This window comes from Eucyclogobius newberryi, unplaced genomic scaffold (genome assembly GCF_026437365.1).
Source record: "Eucyclogobius newberryi isolate DKJ021-1_F unplaced genomic scaffold, fEucNew1.0.hap1 SCAF_15, whole genome shotgun sequence".
Classification (NCBI taxonomy): Eukaryota; Metazoa; Chordata; class Actinopteri; order Gobiiformes; family Gobiidae; genus Eucyclogobius; species Eucyclogobius newberryi.
In genome coordinates this window covers 18296179-18316980 of record NW_027315779.1, presented here as the reverse complement: position 1 = coordinate 18316980, position 20802 = coordinate 18296179, and the positions used below count along the sequence as shown (strand labels likewise).

Here is a 20802-nt window from a genome sequence, read left to right as displayed (position 1 = left end):
ACCATGAGCAGAAGCATTGGTTTAAAGGCTGAACTTGTGGAACCTTAGGCAGCCAAGTGTACAGACCAATTTGTTTAGGGATATGGACTATGTGGGACGATACATGCAATGAAACAGTTCTGGCAGCATCTTTCTCCTTAGTTCTGTTTAATTCCGCTTTAGATCTGGTTTGATCCCGTTTTGGATCTGGTTTGGTTCTGGGTTAGTTCTGTTTTAGACTTGGTTTAAATCTGGGATAGTTTAGACCAGACTGGTATTAGTCTAGTTTGGTAAACCGTGATTAAACTAATTCCGGTTGATAATTCCCTGTTTTGTATTTATTATTTACTTAAATATAGCCGTTGTAGTTATATTATCATTATTGAAGGTCTTATGATATATTTGTGAGCCTCCATGGCGCTCCAAAAATCTGCAACACAGTCAAATGTAGTTGAATAGCCCTGGTTTAAATATTTGTGTTTGTTTTTGCTCGTGTTGATCAAGGACACAGTGAAAGAAAATTGGGAAGGCGCCTGGTGAAGGACAAGTGCTTGAAAGGACATTAATTTGATTAAAATGTTCATCAAAGTTCAACAATCTGTCAAGGAAGAAAACGCTGATTGTCAATTATTGCGTTTCGAATTTGATTTTTGGAAGACTTGTGAGATTTGTGTTGAAAAATATTCAATGTAGAATATTATTTATTTATTGTCCCAACTCTACTATCAAGGTTCAAGGTTGACAAACCAATGAGAGCTTGTCTTAACATGTGATTGGTCAGTGCCTGATCCACATTTTAAATGATTAAATCCTTTATAATGAGGGCAGTGCATGTTTAGTTTTGATCAAATCCTCTTAAGAGACAATGGAAGCTTTTTATATGACATATAGGAATGGGCTGCTCATTGCTGCCGCAGTAATTTACAGAAAAGAGAACTGCTTATTAACACCAGAATGAGAGTAAATAATGTATGTATTGACCATATAAAAAGTCAAGTCTGAGAGGATTTGAGGAATGTCTTATGCTCATGTTTCCTTAGGTTAATATACCCTTACGTTCGTAAACAAAAAGTGGTACATATTGATTTCAATGGAGAAACTGAGCTTAACCTCAGAATATTACAAAATATGAAAAATCAAGGTGGTTTTGTTAATGAGTAGCATTGCATTTTCCATTATTTCAATTTATTTAATAGAAAATAACAAAATCTAGATTTGTAGGTTTTACTTGACAAATACTTTTATTTTAATTTTTTTATTTTACCAACAGATGTATTACTTTACCACACAATATACATCAATTACTTTTTAAATGTAATATTTTGTAATCGAAAAGCATTTACACCTTAAAATGTCAAAATTGTTGCTTTTTCGTTTTGAGACGTTTTGTCAAATGATTGGGGGGGAAATATTCTGTTCCAACATTCATTGGAAAATTTGAACATTGGACAAACTTTGGACTAGATGTGACGTTTATGCTGGACAATATTTGCCGTAACTTCACCGGATGTCTTTTTATTGCTTTTGTAAATCATTTGTTAACGCATAAAACGCCTGTAATCTTCACGCATTTTGACGCATACGGTGCCAAATTGACTCCTGAACTGAGAAGTGTCCAGACGTCATTACCTCCGAAACTATCCTTCCAATCTCCGGGAGTACACTTTCACTAACTGCCCCTTGCTCCGGGTCGGATTCGGGGCGCGGAGCCGGAGTGCACTGGCAGCAGCAGACGCATCCTTTCCCCGGGCAGCTGCGGGAGCGGCGGCGGTGGCGGCGGCGTGTGCGCGGAGCAAAGAGGAGGGGCTGCCTCTCGCGGACTGCTGCTGATGCTGATGCTGATGCTGATGCTGATGCTGATGCTGATGCTGCTGCTGCTGCTGCTGGTGCCTTTTCGCGGCGCAGCAACTGCTTCTCACTTCTGGCTCGCTCCCATCTTCTCTTTCATCTCTCCCCCCTTGCAACTTGTCCCGCGCCAGGATGGACACACTTCCCCGCGATTTGCTTTTTTTCCCACCAAAGTGAAGGGACACTGTGAAGCGGACTGAGCAGCTGTAAATTGGGGATGTCTTTGGGCGTCAGACGGTGAATGTTTTTACAATTGGTGACTGCAGAAATTTCCAACGCGCGCGCGAGAGAGAGCGGGAGACAGAGCAGACCCTGAACCGCGCTCTCTCGGAGATAAAGCGTTTGGAGAGCAAGAATGGGCACATGGAAGGTTACATTTTGAGTGTTTTGCTTGTTTTGGCTCTCTAAGTTTGAACGCTCCAAACTCGAGTGAAAGGTGGATTGATTTCTTAATTGATTGTTTTCGTGAGAGTGGATTCCATGCACCGATAAGCTGATACGGGGCCAATATGCCAGAATGGGTCCTCTACACTGTATCTTTCTCTACGGACTTCTGTACACCCAAACACAAGGTAAGTTCTCAAGCTTTTTTTTTGTTTTAAACCTTCCCTTTCAAGACAGTAGCTGTAGTTCTCACCAAAGCAAAGCGCCCATGGTCAAGTGTATGATAACGCACTCCAACCGCAACAGTGAATTGGGAAATCTTGTGCATTCTTCTACAAAGACAATCTAAAAGCACAAAAGCAATGCTAATTAAGTCCCATTCAAGCCTTGATGATTCCAGGCTGGGCTGTGTGGCTAATGAAAGTTTATTTATTCATGAGGACTGCCATAATTGAACACATTTATTACTTAAATACAGTCCCTGACAGCTTTACTGTTGCTTTTGTTTGCACCACATCAAGGCAGTTATATAAACCCTGCAATTGTAATGTTTTGAAGCGTTGAATCCATTATTTATTCATCAGACTGAACCGTATATCTTGATTTACATACTGGTATGTTTTTGTGTTATGCAGAGTCATTTCATTACATGGGACAATAAAAAAATTGTGTGGGAATTTGCAAAGACATGTTCAGTCCACTCATTTGGTTACTGGTATCTGGATGTTTAAGCATAAGTTCAGTCTTTGTAAGTGTTTAAATCTTCTCTTAAAGAAGCTATGATCTTCCATACCTCCCAATGTTCTCCCTGTGAAATGCTGTGTAGCCCTTCAGCTCTGAAGTGGCACAATTAGAATGTGTGTCAGTGTGTTACATGGATCTAGGTGGTGCCTATGGTCGTTCCCTACAGTTCCCACATTATTTTGAGACACAATTCTAGTTTTTTTGTTTATTTTGCTATGCATTATGTTTGGAAACTGACTGCCCACTCATAACACATCTTAATACTGTTATTGTCTTGCAACACAAATCTATGTCACTGTCAGCTACATTTGAACAATAGAACCCAGACTAATCACAGGGATGTTATTAGAAGATGTGGCCGATTTGGCAGTTTAGTTAATTAAGCTGGGATTTTGGTAAACATTTGAGCCTGATTTGGTGTTTTCCAATTGAGCGAAACATCTGTGAGACGGTGCCTCTAGGATATGTTAATTGGCAGCGCATGACTGATTATTCCTTTGGCAACACTATAGATAATCTATGGGCCGTTAGGGAGGATGAGTGTTTGTCCTATACAGGGTTTGCAGCCACTGATAGGCACAAGTGCATGCTACTGGGGCCAATCCCGTACTAGTCTTGCACATTCATCCACTGGAAACATTCAAAATTATAAAATGAGGTACACATTTGTGACATTTATTGCATATAAATAATAATTACTTTCAGTCCACCCACTTGATCCAGTAAGTAGATTGTGGTTGAGACACTTTCTAGTTGCCATTGTTATGCCCTTCTCCAAGTGTTTTATTGGCAGTCGACTAAAGAATTAGCGCATGCTGTTTATTACATCCGACCACGTTTTAATGAGGAAATATTGACATTATCATCATTCATTCAGCGTAAAATGCAAAATGACAAAGGACACTTCAATAACTTGGATTTAGAGCCGTCAAAGGACAGTGAGGACATTACATTGGCACGCTAACTCCTGAAAGTGAAATTAACGGCAAAATGTATTAAAAAAAATAATGATGAGTTTTTTGTCCTGTGCTGTTGATGTGCACCATGGACAGGACAGCACCATGGACAGCATCTGACCAAAGAGTCAGTAAAAACATGATCATGGAAGAAGCTGTCACATAAGTTTTCTGCATAGTTTGATGTTTAGGTACACCTGAGACCATTGCGAGATAGAACCAGTGCCTTGGTGGAGGTGAGACTGCCTAGTTGCTACAGTATTGAGTGTAGTACTTTGCTCATTGTCTATACATTTGTGATTGTTCCTTGGTTTAATACACAATTTAGACCACAATTTATAACACAATTTAGACCAAATGTTGTTACCAATAAGAATGTTTTGTGATTTGACAGTGTTTTGTGCTGGAACTGAAAGATTTATGGCAAAATACCTAATTGCATTTTCTATTCAATTTGCGATTTATGTTCTAATAGATGGATTTTGTTTGAAAACATTGAAATAAAAACAGAACGAAAAAAATATGCACATTCTAAACTTGAGCATTAACATTTGAGATAAGACTGAAATGTTCTGAAATGCTAAAAATATGATATGTATATATTTAGCAGTTCATATGTTTGTAGAGTGTGTAATGGGAAATGAGTGAATGAATTAAGCTTTTTGGTTTGTGAGAAACTTCTAAAATGGAGATACTGCTATTATAACAAAGTTTTTCTTGTGGCCAGTACAAACTGGTTTCATTGTCTCTCCTACTTTCCCGTGGGATGTGAAGACCTATGTATAAAAACTATAATCTGCACGGCCCTTTTTGGGGACGATTGTTTGTGACTCTGCACCTGGTGGACTTATGTCTTCCCTCTTTTTGCTGCAATTTTTTTTTTTCATTAAATAAAACACACAGAATACATTCTGTTTTCTTTGGATGTCTTCATTCATTTTGAATTGACTTCCAGAACAAGGGTCTAACTACAGAGTTAGCAAGATGTTTTGCTGTTTGCTAAGTACTTAAATAATTGCAGTTGTTGGGATTTGCTAATTGCAACCATTAAATTTGCTATTTCGATTTGATTGCGCTGAAGGATTGATTAAAACCCATTTGCTTAAGTAACTATTTATGGTTGTTATAGGTTGTTAGAGGCTCAAATAAGGATTTTTCTCTCACATATTTCATTGTCAGAAACCTCCCAATGGTTCCTAGTCATTTTTATTTATGTTTTCTTCCTGTTTGAGCAGGACATGTTTATGCATGGGCCTCAAATAACAATCGCTCAATCTCCAAAGTACAGCTTGACATAAAATTTTATTTCTGAGCTATTTGGCAATGACTACATTACTAGCAGGATAATAAATACAATCCCACACATAATAGCTTCCAAAAAAAAGGCTAAAAAGAATAAGTGGCAGTTAGTCCAAGTACATATTACACGTCAAATTGGCTAATTATACTGGACTATTTGAATAACTGTAATCTGTAATATTTACAGATATTATTTACAATATTTTATATTGTTGCTTTGGCTTGACATTTTTATGTAACATAGTTTGCACAATTTCTGAATTCAGGCCTAGTTTATATTGATTAAGTCTTTAATATTGATTGGGAATTGATTTGAGTTGCCTAAAGCTCTTATTACCTCCACCTACGAGGCTTCATAATAAGGCTATGTTTTCAGGTTATAGTTATTAAGCGGATTATGAAATTTGATCTCTAGTGAGACATTTGAAAAATATAATAAAATAAAAACTAATGAAATGTCTACTAAGTGTTAGGAGAGATCTTTCATACATGGATATAGTATTGTAAGAGTTTGTGAAGCTTCAGCACCTTGGACAAAGCTCAAATAATTAAATTCAAGCATAATGTTTGATGGTTGCACAATTATAGCAAGTCAAAGTTACAAAAACTATTTGAAAAGGCTAGAAGTGCGCAGTATATTGAAATGTAGACAGTATTGTAAATGTTTTGAAGATCGAGTAGATATACTATATATATGCAGTAAAAGATGAGCCTTTCAAATAAGGGTATAAGGTATATGTTCGCTTGTGATTCATTTACAGACAGTTTTATCTAATAAGTATTTAATCTGATAAGTAAACCTCATTAAACACATTTCTGATGGATTTACACAATATTGTCTGACATTCAATAATGCTCACCCGAAGGTAGGACTAGTTTCCTCTAAATATACTAATCCTGAATAACGTAGTTCTGTTAAAGACACACATTGATTGTTGATAGTCGATGGATTCCTCACCATTGTTGTAAGGAAGAAGATGACTCTAAAGTTCGTTTTGTTGGTTTCTTTGTGTATTACGTCGCAGTTCTGGTCATTAGGTTTTTGAGCATGGTGGCCTCATTGAAGTCAACAAGACATGTGGATTTGATTGTGGCAAATCTCTCTCCTCAAGGGCCACATAGACAAAACAATTACCCCTCCATTCATGTCTTCTATCTCTACTCATTCATATTCAAGGTCATGGTGTCTCGAGTCCCCACAGACGCAAATGGAAGCGGCTCTGTGGAGAGGGTCTTCAGTCTATCACGGTCCATAACCGAGTGACAGCACCCCATTGAACTCTGCCTAGTGTGCCGACATGACAGTGCACCCACCACTGTGCCACCCAAATCGTCTAATTTATATTCACTTGTCAGACCGAGCAAATCCCAAACTGTACATTAGAGGAGAGCTAGATAATGGGACATCCAATTAAGGAGTGACTATTGCACAAAATGTGTGTTTGTTTGTGTGTCTCCAGGGACCCACACGAATGCTGTTCACCCCTAGACATATGTACAAGGTTTTAAAAGCCTGTTAAAAACATTATGTATCGCTACTGTTTAGTGTGTTGGCGCCAGTTAATGGAATGCTTTTTGTCAACAAACCTCTTAACATTTAAAGACTGTCTGAATTGGTCAACAACAACTAAAAAGCCTGGATATTTTCATCTATTAATTATTCCACTCAATAACATGATGGCGGGCTTTGCAATTTTTTTAACTTTTATTTGGGCACTCATGTTATTTAAGCATCTACTACTAGAGCATCGCAATGGTCTAGTAGTGACCTATGGGTCTTAAGCAGAGATCACTGAAGATCTGCCATTAGTCAGAGATTTATATAGAGAGAAATATGTTGTTTTGAGGTTAAAAGACACAGATATAATTGTTATAAATATTTCAACATTCTAAACACAGCTTCTTCTCTGACACTTTTTCATCTGTCTGTACTTGATAACAAGGGGATATTTTAGTACTTTTGAGATTAATTTTACAAATATTTCACATGTGTCTGATAATCAAATCTCAACTTATATGTTACTACTATGTTTGGTTGGAGTGACATAATAGCTAATAACTCCCCTGAAAAATAGATTTCAGTGAAACTTTTCTGGTTAAATAAAGGTTAATAAATAAAAACACTATTGGTATTGATACTGAGTTGATATTGAGTTATTTTTTGTCAGTATTGCCCATCTCCAACTACACTTTCTGTCAAAAAAAACAAAAAGACGCCCCAGAAAAAAAAGGTCACACGCTCTAATATTTCGTAGGACCGCCTTTAACTTTGATTACAGTACACATGCTTCTGCAATGTCAAAAGATTAATTTCTATCCAGTGTTGCATTCGTTTTTCATCAAGATCTTCTATTGATAGTGTGAGAGAGTGACCACTGCACAAAGCCTTCTCCAGCTCGTCCCAAACACTCTCACTGGGGTTCAGATCTGCAGTAGATTACTTTCTGCTTCTCCTTTGATGTTTTCTCTGCTTCATACCAATGATTTAGTTCAGTTTAGTTTAGGCTTTATTTGAAAGGACAATGTACAGAGACATTAAGCTTGTGAAAGATGTTTCCCACCAGATTGTAGCTAAATAGCTCATTTCCATCTGTAGTCCCATGACCCTAACTGACATCTTTTCCATGAACACAGGATTTGTCTTTCCACACGGTTGTTTTTACTGCATCAGTTGAGTTTAAAAACAGTGTTGCAGGTAAAAGGCAATCACCCGTTCAGCAATCCTCCAACAGGAGGCTTGTACCTATTTGCTTAGTTGAATTTAGGTATCGACCTTTTATTTTGGAAGGCAGTGTAATTGGAAAGTTTAGAGGGGAGGAATGAGAAGATGTGTAAACCTGTTGAATCCCACTCCTTTTCCCCAGAGCAAACTACAACTAATTACATCCAGCTTCCTTTTAAGTCTTCATGTTATTTCTTTATCTGGATTGACCATTTTACGTACATTTTACGACCATTTCCATCATCTCTGTGTCATCTCATGTATTGTAACATGCCAGTATATCACGCCTGTATAGTTATTTTAAGTTATCTATTGCTTAATTATGTATTTGGACAGATCTTAGGCTCCACCTTCAGTCGGTTCCATAGCCTCACCCCACATACTGATAATACACAAAAACATTTCCTGGTGGTGCGTACTCTAGCAGGTTTAGATTTTTGTTCCTCTAAGGTTGTAACCCCCTTGTCTTTCTTTAAATGAAAGTTGAATATTTGCAGTTAATTGATGATGTATGATATGCACTGTTAAAAATGTTGTTAAAAATGTTCTTGTGATGGTTTGCCTGGGAGGCTAATAGCTCTTTACTATGTAGCAGTAATAAGTAATAGTAATAATCAGCAATATAAAGGAACTAGAAAAGTAACCAAAAGTGTAATTATGGTGATCACTCATGGAGATATAACACATTTACCATTTTTTTAAGAATAATACTCGCCCTAATCCAGTATGAAAATCACCAGTAAACATTGTCATATTGCCACTGTTACTGTGCTATAAAATTTGACTGGCAAACAATAAAGACACAAGTAATACTATGGCTGAAAACCGATAGCAAATGTAAATTATAATAATAAGAGAGAGTCAACAATTATTTTTGATACTTTGGTCAGTATTGATATATTGATATTCAGTATTGCCTCTTCTCTCTTTCTCTGTCTTGGAAGAAAAATACAAGTAAATCATCATCATAAAGACGACAGAATTTATTTTCCAACTATTAACCCAGACTCGATCAGGACTAAACCACAACGAGAATGGGACCAAACCAAATCTACAAGTTTATTTTCCAAACCGCACACAGAATCCACATGGCTTTTAACAGCAATATTGTTGTCTGCTGCTCTCCCACTGTGCGATTGATGGCGGTTGTGATGTTGTCCTATCTTCAAACAAACAGTGTACGGATGCATTTGGGTCACTCTGCTGTGACATTTAAAGGTGGCATTAACATCAACATTAGACTTGGCCGTGGTTTAGATGGATGAATAAAAATATCTGGTTCGAGGTTATACATTTTATGACTTCTCAGAATTGGTGACATTTGCAAAGGATTTACTTAGGTTAAAATCTGTGTCTTATGAAGCTGGAAAGAGGAATGAAAGTATTTTCCCTTGTGTAATAGTACCAAATGTAAGCAGCCTCTAAGACAACACGTTTGATGATACCAGTGTTTGATGGGACGTGTTAATGAAAAAGCTAATGAGATGTAATGACTCCTCAGCTCTTGTCTGTGTGAAGTAAGTAAGAAAAGCGCTATAGTATCTCTTGTGTAGAGCAGTCCATGAAAAGTGGGTGCAGAATTGACTTTCACTATAGATTACAATACCATTCGCTGTTTGTACAACGTCTGCAGATCTGGGTGATTCTCTTTTGTGTGAGATATTGGCCTAAACTTTTCTTGCCCCGAGTCTGTCAGCAGAATTTAAGCGGAATCGACAAAAAGTTTGTGATTGAAAATTAACTCTTTGCTTTATTAAAAAAACAGTCAGTGAAAGGATAATTATATGCACAACCGGGTTTGCTTTTGTAATAGTGAACAGCTCTGGAAATCACCATTGTGCTGCTGAAGAAAATTAAAATGCATTATTTATGTCTCTCTATAACAGTCGGCTCTGTTCACTCTCCCTGCAGGGTCTCGTGTGCGTCAAGAGGACTCCCCCCCTCGCATCGTGGAGCACCCCTCTGACCTGATTGTGTCCAAAGGGGAACCAGCCACCCTAAACTGTAAGGCAGAGGGACGCCCCACGCCCACGGTGGAATGGTACAAAGACGGGGAGCGCGTGGAGACCGACCGGGAGAATTCACGCTCACATCGAATGCTGCTGCCCAGTGGCTCGCTCTTCTTCCTCCGCATCGTCCACGGCCGACGCAGCAAACCTGACGACGGCACGTATGTGTGCGTCGCCCGTAACTATCTGGGGGAGGCTGTGAGTCGCAACGCATCTCTGGAAGTCGCATGTAAGTCTGTGTCCTTGGGCAACAAGTTGGGGAATGTGGGGCAGTAATATCAGCACAACACACTGTAAACAGAAGTGGTCTTCACATAATATACTGTAGTGTTGCTATTTCCCATTCACATTGTTACTCATTTACTTTGCTTATTACCCTTTTACCGTTACCTTTCATTATTTAGACTACATTAGAAGTGAGACACAGCTCTTGATCACAGTTAACATGCACGCAATGATACAAAAAACATATTGACCATCTAGGGATGTAACAACAACCAAAATACTGCTTAAATGCCTAATTTTGATGCAGCAACAGCCAAAAACTAAGGGAACTACAAAGACCATGATCCTTTGGTCTATTTCAGTGCTTGAAGACGTAACTGTAACTAAACATTTAAAGGCCCATTATGTACCCTTTGAGCCAAGAAATAGACCATAACTTTGCTTTTTAGTGTTATTTTAATGTTATGTTTTTATTGCACACACAAAAAAGTGTCTTGCGTCTCTACAAAACTGATTCTTACTCTGCCAGGAGGAGCTTCCACTTGCTGTATATAATGTTCCACGGTACGGCATAAAATGTGTCTTTTGTCATTGAGAATTCCATGCAATTATGTATATGGCACCTCCAGAAAGTTACATTCAGTGACTTTGAGTCTTTGGAATATGGCAGTAAAGATAGCACCAAAGATTTGTCAAGCCAACTTAAAAGTGATGTATCTAAAATATACCATGATTTACATATCTTAATAATATCGTACCGTGATATTTGGATATTGTTACATCCCTATGAACTCATATAACATCCAAATGGAATAAAAAAGCTGCTATTTTACAATCACACCGATGCACTTTCCTGAACTGAATGAATGTTCTGAATCATTTTCGATCAAAAGATAAAAATATATTAGGATACAGTTCTGCTCTGACCATTTTGAATGTTAATGCTAAGTCCCCAGCTTGTTGATTCACGATTGCTTTGTCCATACTCCAACACATCTGCTTTAAAGTGCTCATTCTGACTCTAGAAACAAACACAATCTCACAAAAGGGCAAAGGTTCAGTAAATGTTTTGTGTTTCAATTGTTTTATTCTGTTTGTTTAGAATTCCCAACTTCCTGTTTTTTTGTAGCACATCCCAGTGAAAGCGAGAAGCCCAGAGCGGTGTGGGTGTTGTGATGTGTGCGTGCATGCATGTATATCTGCCTTTGCATGTGTGCGTCCAAGCGTGTGTGTGTCTGCGTCTTGTTCATGGCAAGAAATCAGCTCAGTTTAGCACATAATGGAAATGCGGATAGCCCAGAGCGTCTCTTCCTCCTTCCCACACAGGGAGAGAACTGGCTGGGAGCGGGATGTAGCTTTCCAAATCCAAATAGTGGAAGAGAGCGAGCGAGGTTTAGACACTCTACTCCCCTCTCTGTTTTCCTCTCTCCCCCGAGCCGTTTACAGTGCTGCCCATACATTACTCAAACAGGTCATGTAAACAGGTCTCACTAGCTGTATTCACACACATGGTGCACTGACAACATGCTAAGCTCACCAGACCCAAAACACTCAGAATTGGAGATCAGATCCTACTCATACTATGACACATGACAACTGGAATAGAGTGTCTTAGCCAGAGTCACCTTAGGAACGCCATGCTTAATTTAATGTACATACTTACATGAATTTGATAGCTAGAAAGCAAATGTGGAAAGTGTACCAAAGCATGTTTTCTTATTTGTTTTAGAGGAGAGAAAATGTTTTAAGCTGACCTCTCAAATGTCTGAAAAATGCCTGCACAATTCTACTGAGGCATTTCAGACAGCTATGGGAATTCACAATCCACCAGACTGCTGGCCTAGACAGCCAGCCAGACACATTTAGTTATTCAGAGAAGTTTGTTAGAAATGTTTCCTATTAATTTTGTCTTCTGACCAATTATAATATGATTTTATGCAACAATTAGTGTCACTTAGCTGGTTGCATACATTTTCAAGCTGCTACTCTTAGCAGCCTGGTTGGGTCATGGTTTAGTCCTGATTAGGAATGTCAAATGTTAATCTCAAAGAAACATCACAATTTTACAAATGACCAAACAGTTTAATCCTTAACTTTGTATAATTCACATTGTCTAATCTATTCTTCAAGTCTGGGACCAGCTTTATGAAAACTTCTAACTTATACATGACAATGTTAATATGCTCTAATCTCTCTTTTTTTTGATAGATTGATAGATAGATAGATGGATAAATATAATAGATTCAATTGAAATAATGACCTATTTTTGATTTATTTTTTTAATTCTTACAATTAACTTATCATCACAATTGATTCATCAAATCATCTTGACATTCCTAGTCCTGAGACTTGGTGGTTCAGCCCCTGGTCTTTTCCTGGTTTGGTTTTGATTTAGTCCAGGTTTAGTTCCAGATTTAGTCCCAGTTTAGTCACAATTCAGGTGCAGTTTGTGTAAAGATTTGGCTCTCTGCTGTTCTTCTTTAACTAATTTTAATCCTGCAGTTAAAACCACAGCCCCATAAAATGTTGAGTGCAAATAGCTTTTCTTTGACATTATTGGATCGCTCACCAGTGCTTCGCTTTTCCTGCCATAATTGACTTGAAAACCTCTGCCTCGATAAGCCCTAGAATAGACTGACCCTTATATGATTTATGGTGCTTATTATTATTTTTTTCATTTTTTCTGATGAACGCTATTCATAAAAGACAGAAATACTAAAAATGATCTAATGGGGACAAGATATTATCACATATCATTTGTTCCCAACATTGTGTCTTTGTCTATTGGCTTTTCCACATTACACACCTTTGTTTACATTCTGCTCACTTGCTTCCCGCTTTCTTCCTTTAAAATCAATAGCACAAAGCTGAAATACCTTGAAAATAATGGTACAGATTGCGGTTGGCACAGGAGTGTTAAGGGATCCTGCATTGATTGGCCCAGAAGATAAGCCTTTACTGTTGAAGCTTACAGTATATGCAATCATGCTTGGAAACAGTACACTGCTGTAGAAGATATTGAGCAAATCCCTCCAATAAAGAACCCGGAGAGAGACCCCAAACTGTCGCTCGGCTGTCAGCAGAGCCATGTTGAAGCTGCTACGCTGAATAGAGGCAAACTTCACGAGTACAATGACTGTGGAAAACCGATTTTGCAGGGAGTTGTTGTGGGGATTTTCCAGCGCACCGTAAAACAGTATACTCAAGTTGTTTTTTTATAGTTGCAGAATTCATTTTCAGGGTGCTTTGTAAGTGTTACTACTGCAAGAACACACTTTGCAAAGCTGGAAAGATGGAAATGACTCAATGAAAGAGATGGCACACACAAGTGGATGTATCGGAATATAGTCGCATTTGAAAGGAGTAGGAGGACTTGAGGACACAGTCTAAAATATAAACCAGTCACTTACAAAGAACAGAAGTTGCATGTTTAACCCAACAAACAGTGAAGCGAAATAATCCAAAAAACGAATTTATTCATAGCTTTACTTTTTATTTTAGTTTCTTTATTCTGGCCTTTCAAAACTTATTTGTCTAATTCAGCGGATACTTTGTGAACTGTGAGAGTGCAAAACCTTTTATTAATGAAAAAAACACATTTATTCTGTGTGTTATGTGTGTTAAAACTTGCTATATAGTTCACTATATTTTAATACTGCCTTGGTTGAAAGTAGTATTTTACTGCACATGTTAACAGAAAGCAAATTTGAACAGCACAACTTGAACCACATTTTGGGCATTTATAAATGTATAATTTGTTTGCACATGCTGATTTCTACAGCATACTATAATTTAAACTTCTGATTAGCAGAGGAATCAAATACACACTTTCAATATGGCAAATACTACTTCAATTAAATTCAATTGGATATAGAAAGAGTGCATGATTCACATAAGCACATCATTAATTTCTCATTTAAAGACAAAGGAGGATTTTAATTGTGTGCATTTCACTGTGTATTCCTCGTTCACTGTCACAATCAATTGCCTGGAATCCGCCAAAAAGTCAGAGGTTTTAATTTTCTGCTTGGCGTCATTGTGGCCTACATCTGCCTTGCATTCATAAGCTGCTCTCAATCCACGCGGCACCTTTTTTACTCATTCTCGTCACACATTTGTTCTGTTTACTAATGTTGACTGCTCGACTGTAACTTTTCAACATAAAATAGCGACGCCCTAGTCCTATTAATAAGGATTGTTGAGTATATTTTATTCTCACCATGTTCACTGCAGACGGTGTGGAAAAACAATGAACAAATGACTGAACATAGCTGCGGAATCCGTTTTCAGAGATCCTGGAGTTACGATAGAGCTCCTGCAGTTGTCGTCGCGCTCACAACATGACAACGATTCTGGGCTGTTTATTATTATTATTATTATTATATTAGTATGACTGAATTATGAGTAGAGTAAGATTTTTTCCTCCCACTATTTTATAAAGATCACACCATTTTATTTGAATCAGCAAACATTGTATATGTGCAGGGTTTTATAATAAAGTATAAACATCTCCAGCCACATTTTTTGAGGATGCAATAAGGTGAAGAGTAAATCAGATATTGTAGAATCTACACACATCTATTTATGCCTGGTCATGTTTAATCTGATAGGTTTTTAGACCAACGTGGGTGCAGGAGCTCTATTAGGATTCAGAACAGTCCTGATTGTTAATAATGTGAGAATAAGCAGAGGGTTTTGAACATGACTTGCAAAGCACTCTCACACTTTGATACACGACTCAAACAGCTGTATTCTTGTTGTTTCACTGCACAACAGAGGCACCATTCGCTTCTCTCTGTTCCACTGTCTCATTGTCTCGTCGCTTCTTGCTTGTGTAGCTGCATTATTTCTTAAGGGGATTGCAAGGCTGTCGATATTGCCGCAGTTGTCATGCCATGCTCCGGGTGGAGGAGAAGCATGGGATGTACAGATGAAAGTGCTGTGGGGATGCTCTGACAGCAAGTGGAGCTCAGAAACCTCTCCCTTCACAGTCACTCTCATTCTTCATATTTTTTTCTAATGGGCTGTAGCATTGTGTCTCAACCAGTGGCTCAGAAAATGCAGCTAACTAGAAGGGGTGCCACTCCCTCGGGTGGATTTGTGCTGTACAAGCTCAATTTTGGTGGTTTGTCATGCATTTTATGAGCTTTAGTGTGACTGAAATTTGAAGGGGCATTATTCATTCGGTGTGACGCAAAAACACTCCAGCACTTTAGATGGGAGCTCAGCTTAAAATATGTAAATCGGTCAGATAAGCCAGACGATTTCGGCAGACAGGCAAAAACAAATATTGTGTTATTACTTTACATACCAGGGATGTCCAACATAAAGTGATAAGGAGAACATCATACTCTTAAATTACATTTAGGCGGGGCATACATATAGGCACTTAGCAAGTTTCAAATGTCAGACTTCTAATAAATCTGCCATTTTAATATATAGAGCCGTTTTGAAGTTTGTGGTTTAGTTTTAGGGAGTACAATACGTTTAAAATGATTGTGCTTTGGAAATACGAATACGAATAAAGATATGAAAATTAAGTTTAGATTTAGCTTGGTGGATAATGTATGATAGACAGAAGCGCCTTGATCCATGATGCATTTACACTTGAACTTTACTAGACTGGTCCACTTACATCTGAAAGCAATATATTTGCTGGTTCTTTATTAAAGTACCTCTATCGAACTATATTCATGCTTTTGTACATTTTATTGCTCTCTTGCATTACTTACACAGGCTACTTACTCCAGTTATACTAACCTTCTGTGCGCGCTGTATGAAGTAGCGGTGCGTTTGATATCGCCTCACAATCGCTCGGCCTATAAAGAAAAGAGCTTTAGTAAAAGCCGGCTGCAGACAACAAAATCAATACAGTGGCCAGACCATATCAAATCATGTATAGCATGGCCTGCATGGGGACCTCCAGACTTGCAACAACAACCAAAGTTTGGGATTTGTGAAGTTAAGGTACACTTTGTTGTCCCCTTAGAGAAATGTGTGTATTTGACCCATCCTTCCATGGCGCTGGGACATCTTCTCGTGGCGGTCGCTGCAGTGTCCGGGGGCCCATCTCCTGATCTTTGTGCTTGGTCAGAACTACCTTTGCTGGAGGATTTGACCTATTGTGCATGTTTTGTGTAGCTATAAATGATCTAAATGTGGTCTCGGGAGCAGCTGTAGAACAGGTCGACGTCACAGTATTCATGGACATTTTGAAGTGTCATGTTGCAGCTTTCTTGACTTGCTTTACAGTGAAACACATGAAACAAAAACTGGCACAATGTCCAATGTCTTCTCTGACAGTAAGGGTTAATGTTATGCCTTTATTCAATCCCAGGTCAGTGGAAAGGACTGTTAGCCCTAAGGTTAAAACGGCAAGTTTGTTGATCAGAAGCAGTTTTTAATCAGACCATAAAAAGCATAATAAAAAAACTCTCCGAGATTAATGTCGAACCACAGCTGCTACTTTGTATCATGTGTCTCTGAAATGTGGAAGACATCTCCTCTCAAATAGGCTCGTATCAGAACAAAATATTGAACAAAGAGTTTAGTGCTTTGCTTGTTGATTCTGCAGAAATCCTCTCCATTTTCCCGTAAGTTGCCATGTTTGTTTAGACCATACGTTTGACAAATCAGAGAAACCGATCAGAGAGTCAGGATAGAATTCCAGTACGGTCTTAGCTGGTCTGGCAAGCAAGAGAGCCAGTCCAAAACAAATAATGATAAAGTTCAGCATTTGTCGATCAAAAGTTTGGTCATCCCCTCCAAAAACAGTACATCTCCCATAGAGTTATTTAGCCCCATTTATGTTTGACATAAATAATAATAATACTTCTAGATTGTGAATGTAACCTATTCAGTGTCATTTCCATAGTATTTAACGTTATTTTGTCTGTCTATGGGATGTAATGATTTTGTGTTTCTAAAATAAAGCAACTAATGCACATTGGATGACTACAATGAAGCTGGTATAAGATGCTGAACTAAATAAAAAGTCACTTGAAATAAAAGTAAAGAAATGATAAAGCAAACTGAAACATACAATATACTTTCAGCAGGGAAACAGCTATTAATCAATAAGCATAGAAAATGTGTAAAACAAAGCACTATATTAATGGCTGTTCTAGCACTCTTTCAACCTGTTAAACTCCAAAATATCACACCTCAAATGTTCTGACCGTAACTGTGTGACAGTGAAAAGTACTAAATTGATCTTTGTCCTGTGGTGACGCACACACAGCTGGACAACAATCGCTTCAAATCTGCGGCATTTTCAGCCTTGTTTCAACTCTATTTCCTGTTTGCTCCTTATTTGACACCAGTTGATAACATCAGCCGTTCCCCGTCGAAATGAACCCCGCTTGTTTACCACCGCCGTCTGTGTTCTCCTTTGATAAACCGAACTTGCGACGCTTACTGCCATTTTCCCCATCACGCCACGTTCGCTCCGCGCGAAGTTAATCATCAACAATCACCTGCTGCCCGTGTATACAGTCGACTCTGGGCCGAGCATCGAGCCGCCTTTCAATTTGTTAGGTCAGGCATCACAGTTGAGCACACTGTCAACAAACGAGTACCGCAACCTCCAGGCCACCGGCGGACTGGCATTAATCATTAGAGAGAGTGGCCACTGATGGAATTAGAAGCGCTCGCTCAAACTATTAGGAAAGGCCAAGGCGAGACATAAACAGCGATGTGATGAGAGGTGCGCGTGGGGGTGGGAGGGAGAAGTGTTGTTCATTAGGCCCAAGCTGCAGAGAGATGAGAGCCCCCCGCTGTCCGGCCGGACCTAAGTGAATTAGAAATACAGCCAGTCAGTCAAGCAGTTATCAATGAAATCAACAGTTAACAGGCGGCTAACGAACCGCAAGCGCACACTGACGCAGTCCGCTGACTCTAATCTGTGCGAGCAGTTGTTTTAATGGGAATCAAAATGTTTACAAATGCGTGAACAATTGCCACGATAAGCTTGGAGTAGAAACAATCAAAGTTTAATTGGCAATAACTTTAATTCCACTTTTGAACAAGTGGTTTAGCAATTTGTTTTTTGCAAGTTGGGCTGCGACATACAGTCTTTTTCAGTGAGTTTAGCGGATCAGTGTTTCACTTTCCGGGCCAAAGTCACCCGCAAAATAGAAAGTTCAAACCTATTTCAGAACATTCTCCGTGCAGATAGATATGTTTTATGCCATTCTGTGAAATATATAGTAAAGGGACAACATTCCCATAGAAACAAGCAGGAGGAGACTCTTCAAGGCCAAGTACGAGTCAGGTTTGTGGCGATGCAAGCCTGCTCACTCTAAATACATTTTAGTGCAATGAAACCATCCAACAAAACAACATGCTTTTGATTTAAATGTTATTCTTTGGTTAAAAAGTTACGTACTGTACCTCTAAGTGACATGATGTTCTTTGGTAAAGTAAGTAGTCTGAATCTAAAAAAGCAAAAAACAAAACTGTGTATTTAGTGTCATAAAGGTCACAACCTCAGACACCTGGAGAGCGCTGATAACTTAATTATGTAGAGTTTTCTAGTGAGGAAGAACATGTTCCACGCTGCAACACATTATTATTACTTGTTATTTAATACTGTACTTGTCTTGGCAAGCAGCATATGTTCCTTTTAATGCTATTCGTGGCATCAGTTAAGCCCTAATCATGGACTTTCTCTAAAAGCCTGGAAAAAAAAGAAACATTTTCTTGCTCAGAGAGCGTCTTTTTCCAAGATACACTTGACATGCATTTTATTTCAGCCTTGGCTTCTTAAAGATTAATTAGCGGCAGTGAGACTGATAATATAGAGTGCCGTCAGCCATGTTTTGTCATTTCAGCTGCCGAAAGTGAAGGTTTGCTCCTTTGGAAATGTTACCTGAATATATTCCGCAGTTCTCCGTGCTTATACAAGAATATAAAATTACTTAATAAGTCGCTATAGGGCATTTGAAAAGACAGTTTTCAAAGCGTAAACATGGGAATATTCACACAGTAAGAGCCTTCAGTCTTTTCAGTGTTGCCTCGAGGTTGACTAAACCTGACCTCTGCTTGTGGTGGTATTTTGGTTCCTGTGGGGATGTTGTCCATGTCTGTTGCCTTGTTGTCATGGCGCTTTTCTCGATGATGGACACCCCTTTGAGCTATTCAGAGCTCAAACCGTGCAGTAAACAGCATTAGCCTAATTGGCATAATTTTAGAGTCAAAGTCCGAGCTTCTCTCAGGCATAAAAGCACATCCCATGTTTGGAATGATTTATCCTCGTCTCTATATTTGTATCTCATTAAAAGTGGTTCTCCAACTTGTTACAATAAGGGTCAGTAAGTATAAACCATGGTTTATACCAGGTTCAAACTAAACCATCTGTGTATGGTTTGTTCATTGGTCTTTTCATTTTGAACCAGAAATGTCTCATTTTCCGTTCAAAACAAATTACACAAAAAGTGGTTTTGTTAAATATTTTCATTCTATATAATAAGAAGGACTCAAGGTGTAAAAACAACTGTATTTTAGAAATGTTTTACTTTGTTAGTTACACTTCTTTGGTGATTAGGCATAGTCAATAGAAACAAAATTAAACAATATACACATACACATAGAATGTTCCACCGGGAAGAGACCCCAGGAAAGACACGCTGAAGGGACTATGTCTCTCGGCTGGTCTGGAAACACCTTGGGATCCTTCCTGGAGGAGATGAGGAAGTGTCTGGGGTGAGAGAAGTCTGGGAGTCCCTGCTTAGACTGCTGCCTCCACGACCCGGCCCTGAATAAGCGGAAGAAGATGGATAAATGGAATACATAGCCATATTTCATTGACCGAAAGGGTTTAGGCTGAAGTTTAATACTATTTTCCCAAACCCTATTAACATAAATTATGACATTGCACGATGCCTTTATGCCTTATGTCTTTCTTACTATATTATAACTGAAATGTGCCATAATACCCTATGTCATTGAACTTTTCATCACTTCCCAAGCCTATAAAAAAATTCTAATTGTTGACTGATTTAATTAAATGTATAAAAGTAAAATGTTTAAGTGTAACACAAAGGTTATCCACGGTCACGAAAATTACATAAAAGCACGTCAAGTCTCATGTTGATGTCATTGCATATTAAACAAACCAGTCAATATATTTTACACCCCCAGGGCGCCACTCTCAGGTGTGTTCGAAAGTGTTATTAATTGCACATTTCACTTCTTGTGCCATGAACGATCATTTCTTGGTGCCAGCCGTGTGCATGGTGAGGCAGACTGTCAGTGTTGTCTTTGATTTAGGAGCCTGCTTATATTGTACCATCTGTTGCCTGCCCTAATGTGTATTTTTCCTCTGTTTGCTTCCCTCTCTCTGAGTTCTGTCAAGCTGCCAATGAGCATAAGCAATAAAGGTCCCCCTCTTTTAAAATATATTTTTGCCATTAGCGATAGCATCATTGTCTATGTTGGCTTATTAACAATAACGAGTTTGTTTCGTATATGTTAACAAATGGAAGACTGAAGACATGACTTTCATTTCGCACAGATATTTATCCAATAACCCTGCAGAACGGACCTTTACCAAGACCGATTACAGCATTCATTAGAATTGAAGTTTACATAAATAATAATCATGTTTTGTTGTCACTGAAAATCGGGTACCAATAAA

The 20802-nt window shown here is 38.4% G+C and overlaps 1 protein-coding gene across 2 annotated transcripts in view; it reads left to right on the top strand.

Annotated features, from left to right (window-relative positions):
- Positions 1-1875: 1875 nt before the first annotated feature.
- Positions 1876-20802, top strand: part of LOC140360975 (roundabout homolog 2-like) — a 121459-nt gene continuing 102532 nt past the window's right edge. The window contains exons 1-2 of one of the 2 annotated variants that reach the window (XM_072446515.1): positions 1876-2399; positions 9844-10170. In XM_072446515.1, the coding sequence (XP_072302616.1) occupies positions 2345-2399; positions 9844-10170 (382 nt within the window). In that variant the 5' untranslated portion in view covers positions 1876-2344. The remainder of the gene's footprint in view (positions 2400-9843; positions 10171-20802) is intronic. The other variant, XM_072446516.1, reaches the window with a different exon arrangement.